This window comes from Branchiostoma belcheri, unplaced genomic scaffold (genome assembly GCF_001625305.1).
Source record: "Branchiostoma belcheri isolate BF01 breed outbred unplaced genomic scaffold, Haploidv18h27 scaffold1, whole genome shotgun sequence".
Classification (NCBI taxonomy): Eukaryota; Metazoa; Chordata; class Leptocardii; order Amphioxiformes; family Branchiostomatidae; genus Branchiostoma; species Branchiostoma belcheri.
The window spans coordinates 4,557,921-4,575,851 of record NW_017802379.1 but is presented as its reverse complement, the minus strand read 5'-3'; the positions used below and the strand labels follow the sequence as shown (position 1 = coordinate 4,575,851).

At 42.0% G+C, this 17,931-nt stretch overlaps 3 protein-coding genes across 4 annotated transcripts in view; 1 reads left to right on the top strand and 2 right to left on the bottom strand.

Annotated features, from left to right (window-relative positions):
• The window catches only part of LOC109465812 (serine/threonine-protein kinase unc-51-like), a 23,651-nt gene extending 16,027 nt beyond the window's left edge, over positions 1-7,624 (bottom strand). The window contains exons 1-3 of the mRNA XM_019763293.1: positions 6,896-7,624; positions 6,615-6,707; positions 6,398-6,439 (exon numbers count right to left, since the gene is read on the bottom strand). Of these exons, the coding sequence (XP_019618852.1) occupies positions 6,398-6,439; positions 6,615-6,707; positions 6,896-6,988 (228 nt within the window). The 5' untranslated portion in view covers positions 6,989-7,624. The remainder of the gene's footprint in view (positions 1-6,397; positions 6,440-6,614; positions 6,708-6,895) is intronic.
• A 145-nt stretch (positions 7,625-7,769) lies between these two features.
• LOC109464393 (A-kinase anchor protein 1, mitochondrial-like) lies at positions 7,770-15,126 on the top strand. Of its 2 annotated transcripts, none has more exons than XM_019761364.1 (9): positions 7,770-7,992; positions 9,169-10,644; positions 10,844-10,964; positions 11,176-11,288; positions 12,110-12,287; positions 12,805-12,958; positions 13,301-13,368; positions 13,581-13,717; positions 14,049-15,126. In XM_019761364.1, exons 2-9 carry the CDS (start codon positions 9,205-9,207, stop codon positions 14,106-14,108), a joined length of 2,271 nt encoding a protein of 756 aa, XP_019616923.1. In that variant the 5' UTR covers positions 7,770-7,992; positions 9,169-9,204; the 3' UTR covers positions 14,109-15,126. The 2 variants fall into 2 exon arrangements, with proteins under 2 accessions (XP_019616923.1, XP_019616915.1); XM_019761356.1 differs by having other exon boundaries at positions 12,068-12,287.
• A 1,154-nt stretch (positions 15,127-16,280) lies between these two features.
• Positions 16,281-17,931, bottom strand: part of LOC109464402 (rRNA methyltransferase 1, mitochondrial-like) — a 6,658-nt gene continuing 5,007 nt past the window's right edge. Inside the window, exons 9-11 of the mRNA XM_019761385.1 lie at positions 17,125-17,239; positions 16,691-16,810; positions 16,281-16,532 (exon numbers count right to left, since the gene is read on the bottom strand). Coding sequence (XP_019616944.1) covers positions 16,495-16,532; positions 16,691-16,810; positions 17,125-17,239 — 273 coding nt within the window. The 3' untranslated portion in view covers positions 16,281-16,494. The remainder of the gene's footprint in view (positions 16,533-16,690; positions 16,811-17,124; positions 17,240-17,931) is intronic.

The following is a 17,931-nucleotide window of genomic DNA, read 5'->3' as shown; positions in this document are numbered from 1 at the left end:
TGGAAAAACTCCAATTAAGTACGCACCCCTTCTACGCACGGCCGGTACCACAGTGAACATGTAGTATATGACAGTTCGTCGTTCCAAACAAATTTAAAATTGTTAAAAACTAGATTTATGCCGTGTACTACGTGATGGTATGGTAACGTAGCGGGAAACGTTTCAAGTTCGTTTTGTTTTTCACCGCCGGCCGCAGCCGACTTGCAAGACGTCACCACCGCATCGAAAGGTAAGGCAAGTGCGGCGAAACGCACAGATTTGGATCCAGCTTTGGAGTGTTGGTGTCTTGGTGATCAAGCAAGCATGGTCAATAACGATTCGTGAAAAAAAGACAATATTTCAATATCGATTTTATCGGTAACGAGGGGGGGGGGTACTTGAATGTTGATGCACAAGTACGTAGCTTTAATTTTAATACGAAATGCGCCGAACACTTCTTTGATAGCGCCCGCGCGATTGACCCATGGAGAGCAACAATCATACAGGCGGAGAACTGGGCGGAGTATTTGGGTGTTGAGGTGCTACCGAATTTAAAATTTGACACCGAAACCAATTAACACAACAACAATAGACTACTGGGATCAATGGGACTTTCGATTCCGAACAGGAGAAAGTGACAAGTTTGACTGCGTTTCAAGTAATCTCTCGTTATGTGATAGATGTTTTTGTCACAAAATCAAAGGAATAAACACTATTAATTTGTACTCCGTAAAACTTATAAGTACAGTCTGTTCAGAGGAAAGAAAGACTTCCTTCTTCCATGTTCTGGAAAGCTGTCCTCAGCGCTGCGCATGCCACGGCCCTCTCTGTGTTCTTCAGCTGTAGGTGTACTTTGCATGTCGGCGCGCCAAACACCCCACCAACCGGCCGGGCGGTAAGATTTCATCAAAGGCTACATTTTAAGTTAACTCCGCCCCTATCATTGTAGCTTGCCGAACAGTCGAGTAGGAGTATATCTAGCTGGAATTTTCACGTCGTACTGGCTGGTGTAGCCCGCTACAAAGTAATTTCCTGTGGCATTTTATCAAGATTTAAAAATATTTGTGATACGAAGTGAAACATGGTTAACAATTTCTGAACCTTTGAAACGACGTGGGCATAATCTTTGTTGAAGATTCCTGAGTTGAACTCAAGCCGGAAGTGTATTGGAAATGATGGCCATCAGTCGAGGCACAACTGTTATGTTATCACATGTTACGTTACGTTACGACGATCAAGAACGTTCACGGCTTGCGGACCATTTCAAATATTACCACTCATAAACCCTACAATTGTATGTGTACTTATATTTTTGCCGGGGTTCCACTGAGATCGGCGCCGGCTAGCTGGGGAACGATCCTGTCGGCATGACAAAGCGCCGGGCGTCATTGCCAGAGACCTACATTTTCTTACCGTGGGTGACTTGACTTCTTCTTTTACCGCAACTTGGTGTCAATATCGACGATAGTCACAGGAAATATGTTCATTTATTGAAGTTTAACTTTATTTCCACTCGTCAATATTTTTATCAAAACATGCTATGGACGATCGACGTTCCAAGCTCACCGTGCTGGTGTTCCGCTATATTCCTGGGTCGTCCACGGATTTGTCGGCGGAAAACTCAAATAAAGTACGCACCGCGACTTTGGCGACGGCCCGAGACACTTCTGGGATTTTGAAAAATGTAAAAAGTGCGTACTATATTCGGGAATTTACGGCGTATTTCTTGTAATTCGGTACAATGCGACGCCATATTTTACAAAAGTTTTTCGGTGGCCCTCCCCCCCAGGCCGATTTTTTTTCTCGATGGCCCTCCCCCCGGCTCAAAATTTTTTTCCATGGCCCTCCCCCCAGGCCAAAATATTTTTCAATGGCCCTCCCCCCCAGTGCACCAGCCCTCCCTCCCCGGTAAATATCGTACAGTCCCTTACTTTGTTTGACCCTTACCTTTTCCCTCATGACCTCAACGAAAAATGACCGGCAGGCCAATTTTTTTGTGGATCAACAAAGGCTCACACCAATCAAACAAAACCTAAATCTAAAACAAGGTTCAATTGTATGAAATGTCAAGACTTGAATTCTCCAAAAGTTTGATGTTGCAATTCATTAGTTAAGTGTTTTTCAAATGCCTCTGAGTCAATGTTTTGAAACATGATACCTTTGTTGCCAAAAGACAAATTAGCATTGCACTTAACAGAAAAATATCCTGAAGTTATTACAACACTGACATTTCCTAAAGACTTGTTTTCCTACGATTCAAGATCATAAGAACATAACATGCCTAGCACCTGTCCTCTTCATTATAAGTAAACAACTCATACACTTGTCAATAAACAATACTACATGGCCTGACCCCAAATAACACTCAACAAGAAAACAACTCCTCCACAACACACAAAGACTGCTATTGACAAAGTGCCAAACATTTTCAGCAGTTGACACTACCACGCAGGTAGAGTTTCTGCTATGTACACCTGATCCACCACTTAAAGGATCAGACAAAAAAATTCCAGATGAGGAAATCCGATGTTCACATTTATTGACATTTTTTAGCACATTTTCGTCATCAGTTGATCAAAAATATGAAATAGCCACTAACAACAACCTACATGAAGCACCTCTTTACTTTGGGGTACCGCCCTTAAATAGCTAGAACCAGCCTAAGAAACAAGCAACCTTTTTCTGCCAGCAACATAACATTTTTTTACAAATATGAGACTCATGAGTATGTTGTGCGATGGTGTACTTGTATATGAAAAAAATGATCAGAAAATTGACTTAACAAATGCAGTTTTTCTGCCCCAAAATCGTTTTGGGTGGATGATTATGTAGTAGATTTTATATGTTAATCAACCACCTAATCAACAGACACATGACAGACAGCTGTGTAATTGGTCGCTTGTTTTGAGAGTAGTCCTGGGGGAGTCCTGCTGGCAGGAGGTCAAAGGTCATGAAGAATGTCAACAAAACAGGTTCCTGGCCCTGGGATGACCTTCTACATTTCAAGGACACTGGCTGGAGGTGACCCTAGGTTTGGTCACGGCCACATACCTGGCAGGCAAGGTTCAGTTGTCCAGGGCTAAAATTAGACTTGCTGCCATGCAGACAAGGTGTTAAACAGCTGCTTTGTTGTTATAACTATCATCATAATTTATCAGCAAACTTGTACTTGACAAGTAATTGCAAGGTACACACAGTATGTACAGAGGGAAAAAGTGCCAAGCCTATAGATCTATCTGGTGTTTTTACCTACAATACTGACTGAGGGGTTTGACATTTTGGAGAAAGTGGCTGGCGAACCATTGCACGTTACATAACTGTCACTGTTTACTCTGAAACACACGTACAGCCTTAGGGCAAAGCAGCGATTTTCAGCTAAAGAATCACATTCAATGGTGACTCTTTCTTCATTTCTAATTCAAATGTTTAAAGAGGCATATCTCCATCTATATATAATATATCTTATACCAAGGCTTGAAACAAATTATTTGCCAGTTATGCCCAGACCCCTTTGGGAATATCTTCGAATTCCCCTCTTGTGGACCTCTTTGATTAATGATGTTAGAACTGAACCACATACAAAATTTCTCCCTCTCTCATTCCCAGCATTAGCACAGTAGTAAGTCAGCTTGATAAGGTATCACCTTGACATTGTTCGAGCTGAACATTTGTTATTTGAAGTACAATATCACTGTCAAAGTCATTGCCAATAAAGAAAGAAAGAATATCTGCAAACATGTTCCAGATATTATGTGCATGTAATCTCAAACACTGAAGGAAAATAACCAAGAAGAGCTACCACCCATGCATTTCTTCATCGATCAAATCCAAACCTTCCTTGAAATTAGTTTTGATTTACCTAGCATGAAGCTCTGACGTTAATGGACATGTACATGTAACATGCGCTGAATAATTTAGGGGTTCGGGGATTTGCCTTTGAAACCTTGGACATGAAAAGCTAGATTCATGGACGATCCAAGCTGGTCAAACTTGGCAAAAATGCAAAGTGAAAATCTTAGGTTTGCACTGAGCTAAAATGATATCAAAATCTGGAAACTGCTGACTTGACGTCAGAGTCCTGCAGCTCTCAGAGGAAATTATCTGTTCAGGGGCCTTCTAAAGGTCCCAATAGTATAATTATAAAGTATAAAGACATGGGTCTGTAAGCTTTTTTCTGACATGAGACGTAGTGACCTATTACAGTTCGCCGTTAATTGTGGCTGGACCGATCTCATTCAACTGTCGATGAATTACATTACGTTATTGGTCGCTTTAATTCTAAGTAGCAAGATCTCCCCATTCAGACCCTCATAAATAAGCCTTGAGAGTTATATAATTTCTTTTCATTGGTGACAAAATAAAACAAATTGATTCAAGGCATTATCTGGCTAACTTAGCCTGATTACATGATGGTGTCATATAACAGGGATACCAAGGATACCAGGGTTACTTAAAGATTTTCTAACTGGGTGAAAGGTCATCCTTATACTCTTACAGGTTACATCACCTCACCTAATACACTTCTCTGTGGACTGTTCCATTAGGAAAAAACATGGGAGTTGCACCAAGAAACATTTTTTCCTACGCTGACAGCTATTTGTTTTATCAAAGTTGATGCATGCCTCAAGTTGCATCATGCCATGTTTAAGGTGGTACAGCGTCTGAATGTGCAAATTTAAAAAACGCGTGCCTAGGGTTTAAATAATGGAGAAGTAATGTACCTTAGGTTAATCAGTAACCGAACAAAACAAAAGAAAACGCTCGCATCAGCTGGACTTAATAAAAGCACATTCCTGTTCCCCTGAATAGAGAAGAAACTACAAGCGTCCTAGTTCCTAGTGTTTCAAAAGAATCTATTTGAAGGATACCAGTAATATATAATCATCATTATGAATTTAGCCTTGGATTTATAAAAAGTTACACTGATAAGGTATATTGCAATAGCTAGTTGTCAGGAGGATCTCGAGATTCATACAATGTACAACAGTTAGATGTTCAATAAACAAATTTACAAGGCTGGCTTTTATCTTAAGTTTATTAGGGATTCAACATTGATTTTCAACATATAGATGAAGGGGTGAACCATTTTAAGAGCCTCATCATATACTAAACAGATCTATACAATATAAATTGGACGCATAGTTCTGACTTCTCTGCAAGAGCAAAGGAAGGATTAGAGCCCCACAGAATCTTGTATCATACGGGACAGGTACAGGGACAACACAGCACCCAGAAGAGGCCTCCCTGCACCTCTGAGGAGCACATAGCAGCATGCCTAACATGTGAGACAGGCTCCAAAACTGGGTCACTTGTCAGGTGACCTGGATACATCTCCTGGGTCTGTTTACAGATATGGACATTGCAAAACAGATGGCAGATATTTCTGGTGCATCTTTAGGCCTGAAATGTTACGAACGGACAGGTGCATTTTAGTTACCCAGCTGCAGCTACTCTTTGCACAGTTACAGACAGATTATTTTAACACAAAGTACTGTTGTAAGCCTAATATTCTGCTGATTATGAGATATCTTATGGATTTGTTGCCGAGTTGGGCATGTGAGTATACAATACAGCTCAGTACGTAGCTTTAACTCAACAACTAGCCCTAAGATGACTGCATGCACAACAAGAACACAATCCGTACAAATATGGACACATAAGCCAATCAACATTCTTGGCCAATCAAACTGCAAGCGCAAACATAACCAAGTGAGCACGTGAAGAAGTCGTGCATGCAAATAATAGGTACACACGTTGAAACAAAGCTCAGCGTTGCTTTCTCAGGGTTGCATCACAAGCGGTAACCCGATATACTGCGCTTAGGTTACCGCGAGTGTTTTAAACCAAACAGCTGGGCGTAGATGGTTGCAAGGGGCAATGTTACCGTGCCGAATGTAGCTTTGCAGGATTTAAAGCCATGGAAAATTCGCTATTTAAATTGCTTCGTTCAAACAAACTGGATGGCCCATGTAAAATGCCACTCAGTTTACATAGCACTTTTGCAATGTAACAAATCATGGTTTGCTATTAACTACATGATTTAGGAAAAGGGGAACTGAGTACTGTACAGTATAGCCTATAGGAAACCCATCAAGAGCTATGTGTGAACGACTTTAAATCCATGGTCATTCTCATAGCGGGCTAGGACAAAGGGAAACCTACTGAAGCCAAACAATAGGATGCACACCTGTCGACACACCTGTCCCGGACAAAGGGAAACACCCAACAAAGAAACATTCATTTCTTATTCATCAGCAATGTCCACATTCATTTACAAAAAGTGACCACTTACCTAGATTTTGTGCAATTCTTTTAAATTGAACATTCAGTTTTGTTCTTATTGGTGAGGAAACTTTTTAACTTTTTAATGATATTCCCATATTGCGATTATTCAATGGATCTATAATGTATTACTTACCACACAGTCAAGCAGTGAGACGATGTGCTCATGCTGCAGCTCCTACATTATTATAAGGAGAAATAATTTTCTTTACTTTAGCATTCATTTCAAGTAAGTAGTTAGCATTCATTTCAATACATCAGTAAAACTCAACACTGGCAATATCAAACCAAAGATATGAAAAAATGAAATCATTTATCAGAAACTCTACTCATTAATCTGTATGCTTGCTCACCTTCAGGATTTTAATCTCTTTTCCCAGCAGTGCATGACTCTTGCTCAAATTTTTCTTGCTGATGCATTTAATTGCCACAGGAGACTCCGGTCGCTGATGTTGAAAGGAAAATATGATCTCATCAGAGATACAACAAATCAAGTCAGACCACGACAAGTTTCCGAGTTGGAAGAAATGATGTCATCTGGGGCATAGGAACGATCTTTGTTTTGGTGGGCCATAGGCCGGCCCAGGATGACGAAATAGGAAACCGGTACCACGAAAGATAAAGGAAGTCTTACCTTTTTCCGGCGTCCTTTGAAGACGATTGCAAAGGCTCCATGGCCGATCAGATCTTTCTTGTGGTATTCAAACTCGCCTACAGATTCTGCCATGACTGTATCAGGCAGAATTTGGGCTTCTTTAGTGTTCCGATCCAAACCTACCCAAACCAAACGACAATGGCCTCTCTTCGGGCGAGTCCCGGCCTGCTACTGCTGCGTTCCGCCAAAATCCCAGCTCGCGATTCCCGCTTACTTGGAGAGATTCTCCACAGGACGACATCCAACACATGTTTGGAGTTCATCAGAGAGACAGAATCTCCGGAGCATCACCCGGCTAGGACATTTTCCTGCGATTTTTCGAGGACAACAAGACCGAAATTTTCCACAGCTGAAACCTTTCGCAATACCGAACGGTTTGTTATGGTCCGGCCGTAACACAGCTTCACAGAGGTTCCTACGCAGCACTATTTTTCTTCTCGGTCCCGGTCCACTTTATAGTTGACGCACGTTATGATCAACGCTCCGTTTCAATCAGCATCGAAGTCAAGTCTGAAAAACTGTTGCTGGCAAGAATGACGCACACGTCTTTCCGTTGTAAATATTTTTGTTTTTATGCCAAGGGTTGGCCCAGTCACGCGGAGGAGTATTTCCGTTGTTTACAACGTGACGTCACGACATCAGCGCCGCAGTACGCAATCAAGTTAAATTTACCTTTCTTTGCGAATAATAGAATAAAGCGGCAAAATACGATTACTAATTCTAAATGCCGGTACACAAACAGCTTACAGATTTAAATCTGACTGAATGTTTGCTCAGTTTTAACACTTTGAGGTACATTTGTGATTTTTCGGGATACTGCCTGTGAATATATGCATGTTCTTGCTTTCAAATCACGATCGCCGTGAGTCAGTTCTCGCGAGACTTTGGGTGCGTGGCGAGACACGAGCCAAAAAATAGTGGAAGCAGATTTCGCTAGCCACGTGCAGACTTGTGCAATACTCAGGAAAGCCGAAATTTCGCAACAAAATTCTTTTCCCAGGTCTCTCTTCATGCGCTGTTGCAGTGGAGGTGGTGTGGACACTGGTTTGTCCGTTTTGGTGCTACAGTTTTTACACGTAAGTCGGGTAAAACGGGGGAAATATGGAAAGTCCTTGGCCAGCGAGTGCCGTTCTGTCCATTCAAAACTGAAGCATGAGTCATTCCTGAGCCCTAACTGGGGATATCTCCTTTCCTAGATACGTGCAGCTATTCTTCCAGTTGTAGCTTTCACTTATAGGTATTGTTCTTCTCAGGTAGGAATTGTTGTATTTTTTAATCCCCGTATATTTTACGTGTGAAGGAATTCCCATCAATCACATGGGAGTCGGAAACTCGCAAGTTGTCAGTGATGACGTCGTGGCCAACCTAAAATTTTTGAACGCAAAATGAATCCTGAAGCTGAACGAAATGGGCATGGTTTGCCTTTGACTTGTCGCGGTTTGTTCCAGAGTTCAGAGTAACGCCTACCGTGTGTCCTGTTTCCCACATCACCAAATGAGTGATTTATTAATTAATTGCCGTTACTTTCAAAGTAATATTTAGACAAGGTGGCGTAAACAAAGTAGTATCAGGCTTGGGGCAAAATAATTACGTCAAGGTAGCATTTACGAAAGTTACCCCGTTTGACAGTGATGTAAACCCCATGTCAGTTATCGAAAGTACGAGGACTGCTAACACCCCAATCCAAAAGTAGCCTGAGGCACTGAAAGTGTGAAGAAAAACCGGTTGTCTGATTTCCCTGTCCCACAGATGACCTTTGAGTGCAAATAGGTCATCTTGTTGTGGTCCCCATTTAGAAACAGCTGTGTCTGTATTTTGGTCACCATCATTAAAAGTCTTTTTGTCACAGGGAAATGCTTCACAGCAAAAATGTGTGAGGTGACCTGACAATGTGACATGACAGTAGCAATGTGGCATGTTTCTGTGTTAACCTGGTTTCACATTGTTCTGACCTTGACACCATTAGGGATAACGGTCTCTAACCAGTTCAGTTCTTAAGTTGTAAGCATCAATCCATTGATGGATTCACTTTTTCAATATGAGCAATTGTCATGGCATCACGGCTCTCACGGCCAGTGAGTGATAAACTGGGTCGGAGTTGTCATTTTCCCACCAATAATTTGTTTATGACTACCATTAATGACACCATTAATTTGCTTTTGCCTACCAATCATTGATGTTAACAAAAACATCAATTACATGTGTTATGCTTCTGTACTAATATTTTTTACATTATCCTATGTCATCTGCAGGTTTGGAGAATCAGTACTCTGTAGAATCCCATCATCATGACAGCCTGTCGGATAGTTATGACAGCCGGTATCTCCGTAGCAGTGGCTGTGATCACTGTTCTCTGGTTCACCAGCAAAAAGAAAAAGAAGCCTAGTACATCAACCAAAGGCTTAGACAAGCACAGCAGCAGTAGCAGTAGTAAAACTAGTAGTATAGACAAGGAGGAATCCCCTCAGGCCGCTAGTAATAGTAGTGTTGAAGAGCAGTTCAGCTTTAAACATACAGATCTAGCAGTAGAAGAGCTATCTGCCAACACCTTTAGTGCTAAGGATTTCAGTACAGCTACAGATTTGTCAGAGAGCTCTTTATCTCAGAAGAGAGAAGCTCCACTTCTGCATCTGGAGCCATGCAAGCGGCCTGAGTCGTTGAGTTCTGCTGGAGACCAGAAGTACCAGCAAGAGGAGAATGAAGATGCCCCTCTGCAGAATGAGCAGAACGAGATGGCAGCAATCAGTGTCACCAAGAGCCCTGATGTTGGAAAGTCGGAAAAAACATCAACCAAAGAGGAAACAAGCACAAAAGAAGTACAAGATGTCAGCAAAGAAGAAAACACAACAGCTGATGAGATGGATCCTATTCCTGAAGAATCATCCAGTAAAGATGATGATGTTTCCGATGCTCCTGAGGGTTGCACTGATTGTGAGAAAAATGTAGAGGAAGAGGGTAGTGACAAACAAGGGTTTTCTCCTCCACTTTCCCCAGCAGTCTCCAGCAAAGTGCTTTGTGCTCCTATTTCTTCAGCACTCTCAAGCAAAGTGTGCAGTACTGATAGTGACGACTTGAACTGTGGCCCAGAGCTTAAGTTAGAGGAATCCTCAATAGATATTTCACTTCAGTCCCAAGTGACATCCACAGAAGCTGAAAATGTCAGCTCTTCAGCTGAACCATCTCAGGAGTCCAGCAGTTGCCAAGAGGAGTCTTCTCACTCTCAGGAAGCCGACAGAGTGCAAACCAGCAGCCAAGGGTCATCCCTGTCAGAATCTAGCACTGATGGGTCAGCGGTAGATGAAACATCGGTGGGAAAAGATGCAGCTGATGCTTCCAGCGATGAGGGAATAACAGACTGTGCAAACAGCGAGGTTACTGTTGAGTGCACACACTCATCTAGTGCCGAGGTCCAGTCAGTCCCAACCTCTGACTGGGGCACAGCAGTTGAAGAGCTGGAACGCAAAAGCGAGCAGAAAAAGATGCAGTCGCCACCAAAGACCCGCAAATCCTCCGGCGAGGTGGATAGCCAGAAGTCCCCTTCTCCCACCCCGGTAGACGCTCCAATGGTTTCCCCTGGGTCAGAGGTCAGCAGCGAGGTGTCCAATGACAGCGGCCGTAGCACCATGGACAACGGTGCAGCGAGCACGGCCAGTAGCAGCACCCATCAGGACCAGGCTGGGGTTCTGGAGGAGGACCAGGTCATAACCTGGAAAATCAACTTCCCATCGGTACACATCATCTCTTGTCCGTACTTTGACGGTGGTTTTTATTTTGCAGCAATTAAACTTTAAGTTTAAGGAGTATCAGGGTACCTTGAGAAAGATCTTGCTTTTGCTTTGGTTGATTTCTGATTCTCACTTCCAAATCAGTTTGTTTGACCAAAGTTACAACCTTTATCAATTTGAATTGTACCTTTCTGTTTACTAGGACCTGTGTGGCCGTCTGATCGGGAAGCAGGGCAGGAACATCAAGTGGTTGATGGACAGGACAGGCTGTAACATCTACATCAGGAAGAGTCCTGACTTCATGCAGTGGTGCTGTCTGGAAGGTGGGTATCACACTAGCCTGACTACTTCACTCTTCTAGCAGCCTTTCCACTGATGTAGAAGCTTGATGGCCAACACCTCTAATTTAGTCTAAGTCAGGATAATTAGGAACATCTCAATCATTAACGTGGACCAATTATTGTCAGACTGAGCACAACAAATACTTGAAGCAAAGTCTGTAATTTCAGTCTTGCTGTTTCTCTATCAAAACAGGCACCCAGAGCGAAGTGGACCACGCTCTGGACCTGATTGGTCGGAAGTTCCCCACGGTGGACCTGAGCGCCGTTGAAGACTGTCCCGTCGAGGAATCCTCCGACATCTCCCAAGTAATGCCGGGTCCATGTCTGCATGGCTGATACATGAACTGAAGATGTCCAGGAGTGAAGCAGTGATAGTGCATGTCCCACTGCAAAGCTTTTTCAATCATTGTCAATCTGCATGTGTGTTTAACCAAAATGTTACCAAGGGTGATTTGTAGTTATTAACCCTCTCCCTGCCGACTCTTAGAAGCCGTGCAGGTAACAAGTCATCAGATTTGGTGTTTGGGATTTTTGTAGCAGGGAGAAGGTTAAGGTAGACAAATGATTTTTACTAAATCAGCAACTACAATCAGAATTAAGCCAATCTCTGTGTGAGTTATGTCTGTTGGGAGGAAAATTTGTGGTACTGTGAGAGTTGTTCTGTATATATACCTGCTTACTTTACATGAAAAAGCATAGCCAAACGGGTATAACCTGGTATTGAAATACTCTGGAAAGCAGAAAGCTGACTGGTATTGAGACCCCACTTGCAGCTTCTGACAAAAGGGTTTTGCTAACCGATTTTATGGACTCGGACACAGAGATCTTGCTTTAACAGACCTCTGACACGGGTTACTTCAATGTTCTACAAGACCAACAACCTTAGCTGTGGTCAAAATCATTAAAGGTCCAACTTCATTTGATACAAGTAACAGGTGTAGGGTAGAGCAACTCTGAGCTCCAAGGAAAGGTGTCTTGATGTTGTTGCATGCCAGTTGTTGCCCCCTGATTCCCATGATTGCGTTGGGCTTGCTGTGGTGTGCATGTGTGTTTCTGACAGCATGATGTGTCCCGTGGTGTTTCAGAGGTGTGTGGACATCATCCCTGTCCTCCCTCCTCAACTCCAGCTGCAGCTGACCGAGGGTCTGAACGACGTGATCGTCTGTAACATCCTGGACGCCTCGCACATCTTTGTTCAGCAGCACATCCACCCCACCTTCCCCGCTCTGGCCACGCTGGACCACTGTATGGCCATCTGCTACGCCGACCAAACACTGGTGCCAGGGGTGCCCAAACCTGTAGACAGTAAGGGCCATCTAATGGAAAATCTTGTGTTGTGGTGGTGTGCAAACTTTTCCAACCATTTGTTTTGGTTCTTCCTGAGCATTTTAAAAGGAAACCTAACTTTAGTATACTGTGTGAATCACTGAATCTACATTTCTTGCAACATATGATGTAACTCTGAATCAAGGTTGAAGTGTAATCTCCAACACACAAATATTGGACTCAACCCAAAATTTTCAAGTGATCAACTACTGTAACATTCTTTGTCAAGAAATGAGCAATCCACCGCTTCTGTGACATCACGTCATGCAGATGACACACGTGACTTGGTGAGCAGGGGACCGTAGGTTGCAGAAAGTTGATGGCATCCATAAATTGTAGAACCCTGAAAGGAATATCTTGTCCAGCTCACAAGATTCATGTCAAATAAGCTCCAAATTTGGCTCCTGTTACAATAAAGGTCAGACAGAAGATCGATCAACTGTAAGTTTGCAATGCTTCACCAATGTTTGACATCTATGTTATGGTACCTCCACAGTTGGTGTGATCTGTGTGGCACCGTCACCCATGGTGGGAGCGTACTGTCGCGCCGAAGTCCGGGAGGTCATGGACGACACGGACTCCGTGGTGGTGAAGTTCTGTGACTACGGAGGGTACTACCACGTCCCGCGAGATGTCCTCAGACAGATCAGGTCAGATCCACATTGTCATGCCACCTTTTACATGGCAACTCGCAAGTTTTTACCTCCATGTATTGTTTTGGGCGGGTTTGCCTGTGGGGTTGTTTGTATGCTTGTTTAGCAGAGATGGTGACAGGGATAGTGGGTGGATAGTTGGGCACTTGATTGACAGGGAGGTTAGGCTCAGGGGTGACTTAGCATGTGCCGTGTGAGGGTAAGTTGTCAATATGTGGAGGAATTCAGTAAGAAACCTCCTCTACAGTTCTCCTAAACACTTCCTTTAGGTCTGAAATCTTTAATTTCTTGTTCACTTTCCATTAAATCTGCCAACTTCACCATTTTATTTCTTTACAGGAGTGATTTCATGACCCTACCATTCCAGGCTGTGGAATGTTACATGGCAAACATCGCACCACTAGAAGGTACTCGTATTTAGGTCTTCCCTTTTTTCTCTTAACAAAGACTGAAGTTTCATGCTAAGCCCTTTCTTTTCATATGGTGTCACTTGCACCATGCTGGATTACAGTGTGTATCTTTTAAGCACTATGAGTTTATAGGCTTTTTATTATTCCAAATGAAGATTATGCAAAGAATAATGCTTTAGTAAGAAACACCTGTGTTTTTTCTTGACCAGGTGAGGAGAGCTTCTCCCTGGAGGCCACAGGACTGGTGGAGGAGTTGACCCAGGGTATAGTGACTCAGGTGAACGTGGTGGGGTACTCTACTGAAGGCTGCCCACTGGTACATCTGTACTCTACACAGGGTGACACAGTAAGTACACTACAGTATCACATTCTCAATCAATCATCAAGTGACCATTGTAGGCATACTTTGTACCATCCTTGAAAGCTTGACATATTGTGCCATTTTGCTCTGACATAAATCCTAGGTGTGCAATACAGATATGTAAATAAAAGCATTTTTCTCACTCACTCACTCACTATCCGTGTTTAGATTAAATTCTGTGCAAGAATTAACTTTTGTTATGTGAACATCTCACTTTCCAATGGACATTGAGCACAAGGGCTGTAGCTAGGGCTATCTCATCTAAACAAAGACCAAAAGTACAATGATGCCTACTGATGAACACCCTCTCTTGCAGAGCATCATGGTGAACCGGGTCATGGTGGAACAGGGGCTGGCACAGTGGATAGAGGGATGAATCTTACAGTTCCAAATCAGCTGCCAGCTTTACTGCCACAAGTGCAATCACCGCAACCTAGTTTCAGAGATGTCATCATAACAGAGAAAAGAAATACATGGCAGAAAGTCAGATATGGGCTGTAACTACCATTTTCTTTCCAGCATCTTGTGTAGCAAAGGCTCAGTTGTGTAATGCTGTACATACATTGCTAAATAGAGCAGATCCTTTGGGGAAAAGACTTAATTGTTTAGTTTGATGACAACCTAGATGGCATTTCTGAGATACAAGCTCTGCAACATGCTATGCTATAGAGGCGCTGTGTACATATTATTACTACAAGTAGTTTTTGTTAGCTAAATTATGTTTATTACTTACTTGTGTTGGATAGTTTGAGAAGAAGAGCTTTTAATTATTGAACACCAAATAAAGATATTTGACATCTCTTATGTTAACTGGAATATTTCATTTATGTCTACAACAGAAATGATATTCAAGAGAGCAAAGGTTTCCGTTTCTTGTACAATTTTTTCAGCGATGCTTTTGTTGAAAAACTGGACAACCCACTACTTCATCTCGTGCAATGAGACTGTTTCACTTGTCAGATTTACATAAATATTGTACATACTGGTAACACACATTGTCCTTGACTGTACAGTTTATAAAAAACATGTTCCTAGCAGGTTTACAAGTTACAGCTGTTTTTACATGCATCCGAATCAGATTATATGGAGACAAGCATTAGATTTCTATGACTAAAATGGAAGCCACTTGCCTGAAATAGTTTCTACATTCATACATCTTTGGAAAGATTTAATGTCTGCCTACATTGAGTGATAGCTGGTTATATGGGAATCATGGATGTGTATAGAGAAATTACTTATTGTTGCTTTCTACTGCATGCATGAGAGAAATAATGAAGCAAAACCATAAAAAGATGTGATTGAAGCAGACAATAGATGTGATTGTGTGATGAGTACTTTGTGTACTGGTGATTTGCTTTGTCTATTTTTCCAATAAAGTTACCTTTGCACCATAACCAGCACTTGTCTGTCATGCATCTGAGGGCCCAGTCAAATACTCCATACGGTTGTTGTATGTTTGCAAATGAATAATAATACTGGTTTATTGTTCGTCTTGCACATGTTACATCTCGCAGGGCATAGGCCCTGAATTGGTTGTAACTACAATGTGCTAATTAGTTAAAAAAATTAATTACCCTTCACCAAAATAACAAATATACAAAGTGGTCACCGTAGGACGGTACTCACGACGAAAGAATTACTGACATACACATTAAAATTTCGAAATTTCACATACAATGGTTAAAATGCGACACGATTCTTTAAAATATTTTAGAGCGTAATAATGCATATATTATATAAAAGCTACTTCCCCACGGTATGGAGGTAGCCAGTTCCGGTAAAGGGGGGAGTTCAGCAGTCCTCTCCCTAACTTCTTGCACAGTTCTTCCCGCCTGGATTCTAGCGTAGGTAGACTCAGTTCGGAGCAGGCCTCCAGGTAGCAGGTGTACTGATTGCCGAGGATTATACGACACGCTCGGCGCTGGATACCTTCGAGCTGTTTTGACTGGGTTTTTGTGAGACAAGAACTCCAAACCGGTGCGGCATACTCCACTATCGGTCGGACGTAGCATATGTACACAGTCATGAGGTCAGCATGAGGTAGGTGGAACTTCTTAAGCTGTTTTAACAGAAAGAGTCGCTTGGAGCTCTGTTTAACGACATAAGACATTCTTTGGCTAGTCACACAAAATTCTGCTGTCTTGTAACAGAAAATGCTTCCTTAGATGGTTGACAGCGGTTGGTTCTGTCAAAGCCTGCTTAAAAACTTGTGTTACAAGCTACAACCAGTTACTGCAGCATTAACAGCATAGTGTTGTACATACGTAACCTTAGAAAGATTATTCCAGTGTTGGATTGTTTACCCTTTCTTTGGACCTTGCCTCCAACTTGAAGCATTTTAATCTTCACAGTGTATGCAGGAACATGCTTTGTTTGGGAATGCAGGTTGGGGAACATGTCGGTTAATCTTCAGGTAGGTATAGTGTTGGATATCCTTTCTAGTGGTGAAGTTGATATAACTTTATGTCCAACAGCAAGTAAAAACCATATCAATGATGAAGTTGACATTGTACTTTTATTTCTCATCTTGTAATATCACATTTCAATAGTTTCTCTTATTAACTTCTTTGCATACAAGTCCATTACATGGGTTTCAATACAGAGCACATTGTAGCTTAAATGATTTCGTCCACTGACATTGACTGCAGCATATCTTGCCTATCAAGCAGATTACTTCAGCAGACTTTTAGCAGATGTGAGGCCTGTTCCGTAGCATGGTACATTGGAGATGAGTTGAAGATGAATACACTGCAATGCTGCAACTACTTTCTGTTGGACAGGATGCTGTGAAGTAGAATTCCTGGAAATAAAACAAACAAAAAATCATTAGATGCTACATTGTGTGAAGTGACTTAGTGGCTGCATGTAACATGTATGTCACATACTTTAAGCTGTTCATTTTTTTAGATGAAAAGTACAGCAACATTTTCGTTTTATGACTGTTGACTTGTTTCCCACCTGTTGCTACAGAGACGTTGAGGGAATCAATCCCAGGATGCAGTTCTCTCCCAGGCTGGATGGTCACCTTTGTTGTACACAAATTCTCCAGCTCTGAGCTCAGTCCATGGCCCTCATTACCTGCGGATGTTAATAGACCAATCCTAACTGTCCAGCATAATTAGCAGTTTAACCAATCAAAGTACAGCAATAAACGGGGATAGCATGGTAATTAGCAGTTCAACCAATGATAGCATGGTATTTTGATCAATAAGAGAGTGGATGTCACATATGTCTGTGAAATATTTGCATTTTATCTTTTATTCTGCATTACTACATTTTGATGGGGATGGGTAGGGATATATGATTGGTCTATATCATACGGATTTCCTTGTAAGAAAATGGGAACACTTCAATCCCTAGGCAAAAGGACTAAGCTATAGAAGTTGTCTTACCAAGAACAAGGACAGTGGGTCCACTCAGAGCCAAGTCACCACAAACAACTGTGTCCTCCAAGTCTTCAGTAGCTGCCACTGTCCCAACCACTGTCCATCCAGAACTGCTCAAGTTCTAAAATACAGAACAAACACCATGTTTACAAATTCAAGACAATCTAGCTTTTGGATGTAGATAACATACAGACATAAGTTGCAAGAGAGCTGGACTTATCTCTATTGTGAACACTGACATACCTGTAAGAGTGCTGGAATGTCCTCCATAGAATATACTGTCTGGGCCTCCATGGCACCTGAACTAGCTTTGCTCACCACAGGAGTCAAGGGGCTACTACAGGTGGAAACAAGGTCAACAAAAAACACAGTCAGAGGCATCATCTGTATAACTTGTCCAGAGAGATTTATAAATGACATAAGTTATGAAGGGTAAACCAAAAGTGCAATTGTAGTTGAACAATGTAACCCAAAACAAGGTAAAAGTTATGTGATAAATTGCTTCCAAGATTCATACCAATTACTGCTGCTGGCTATGATTCTGTCCACTCCAAGATAGTATGAAGACCGCAGGATGGCACCAAAATTCATGGGATCCTAAAAAGTCAACATATGAATTAGATCTTTGATGATACAATGTAAATGGAAAAATGAGTTATCAAGCTTCTCAAATCATAAAATGTTTGCTTGCTAACAAAGCAAAAAGGCCAGTGATATCACAAATTCCAAGATTACTAGGGGATCTGTGAAACCATCACCATCTTTCATCTTTCAAAAGTGACTTACCTGCACTTCATTCAATACCAGCCAGAT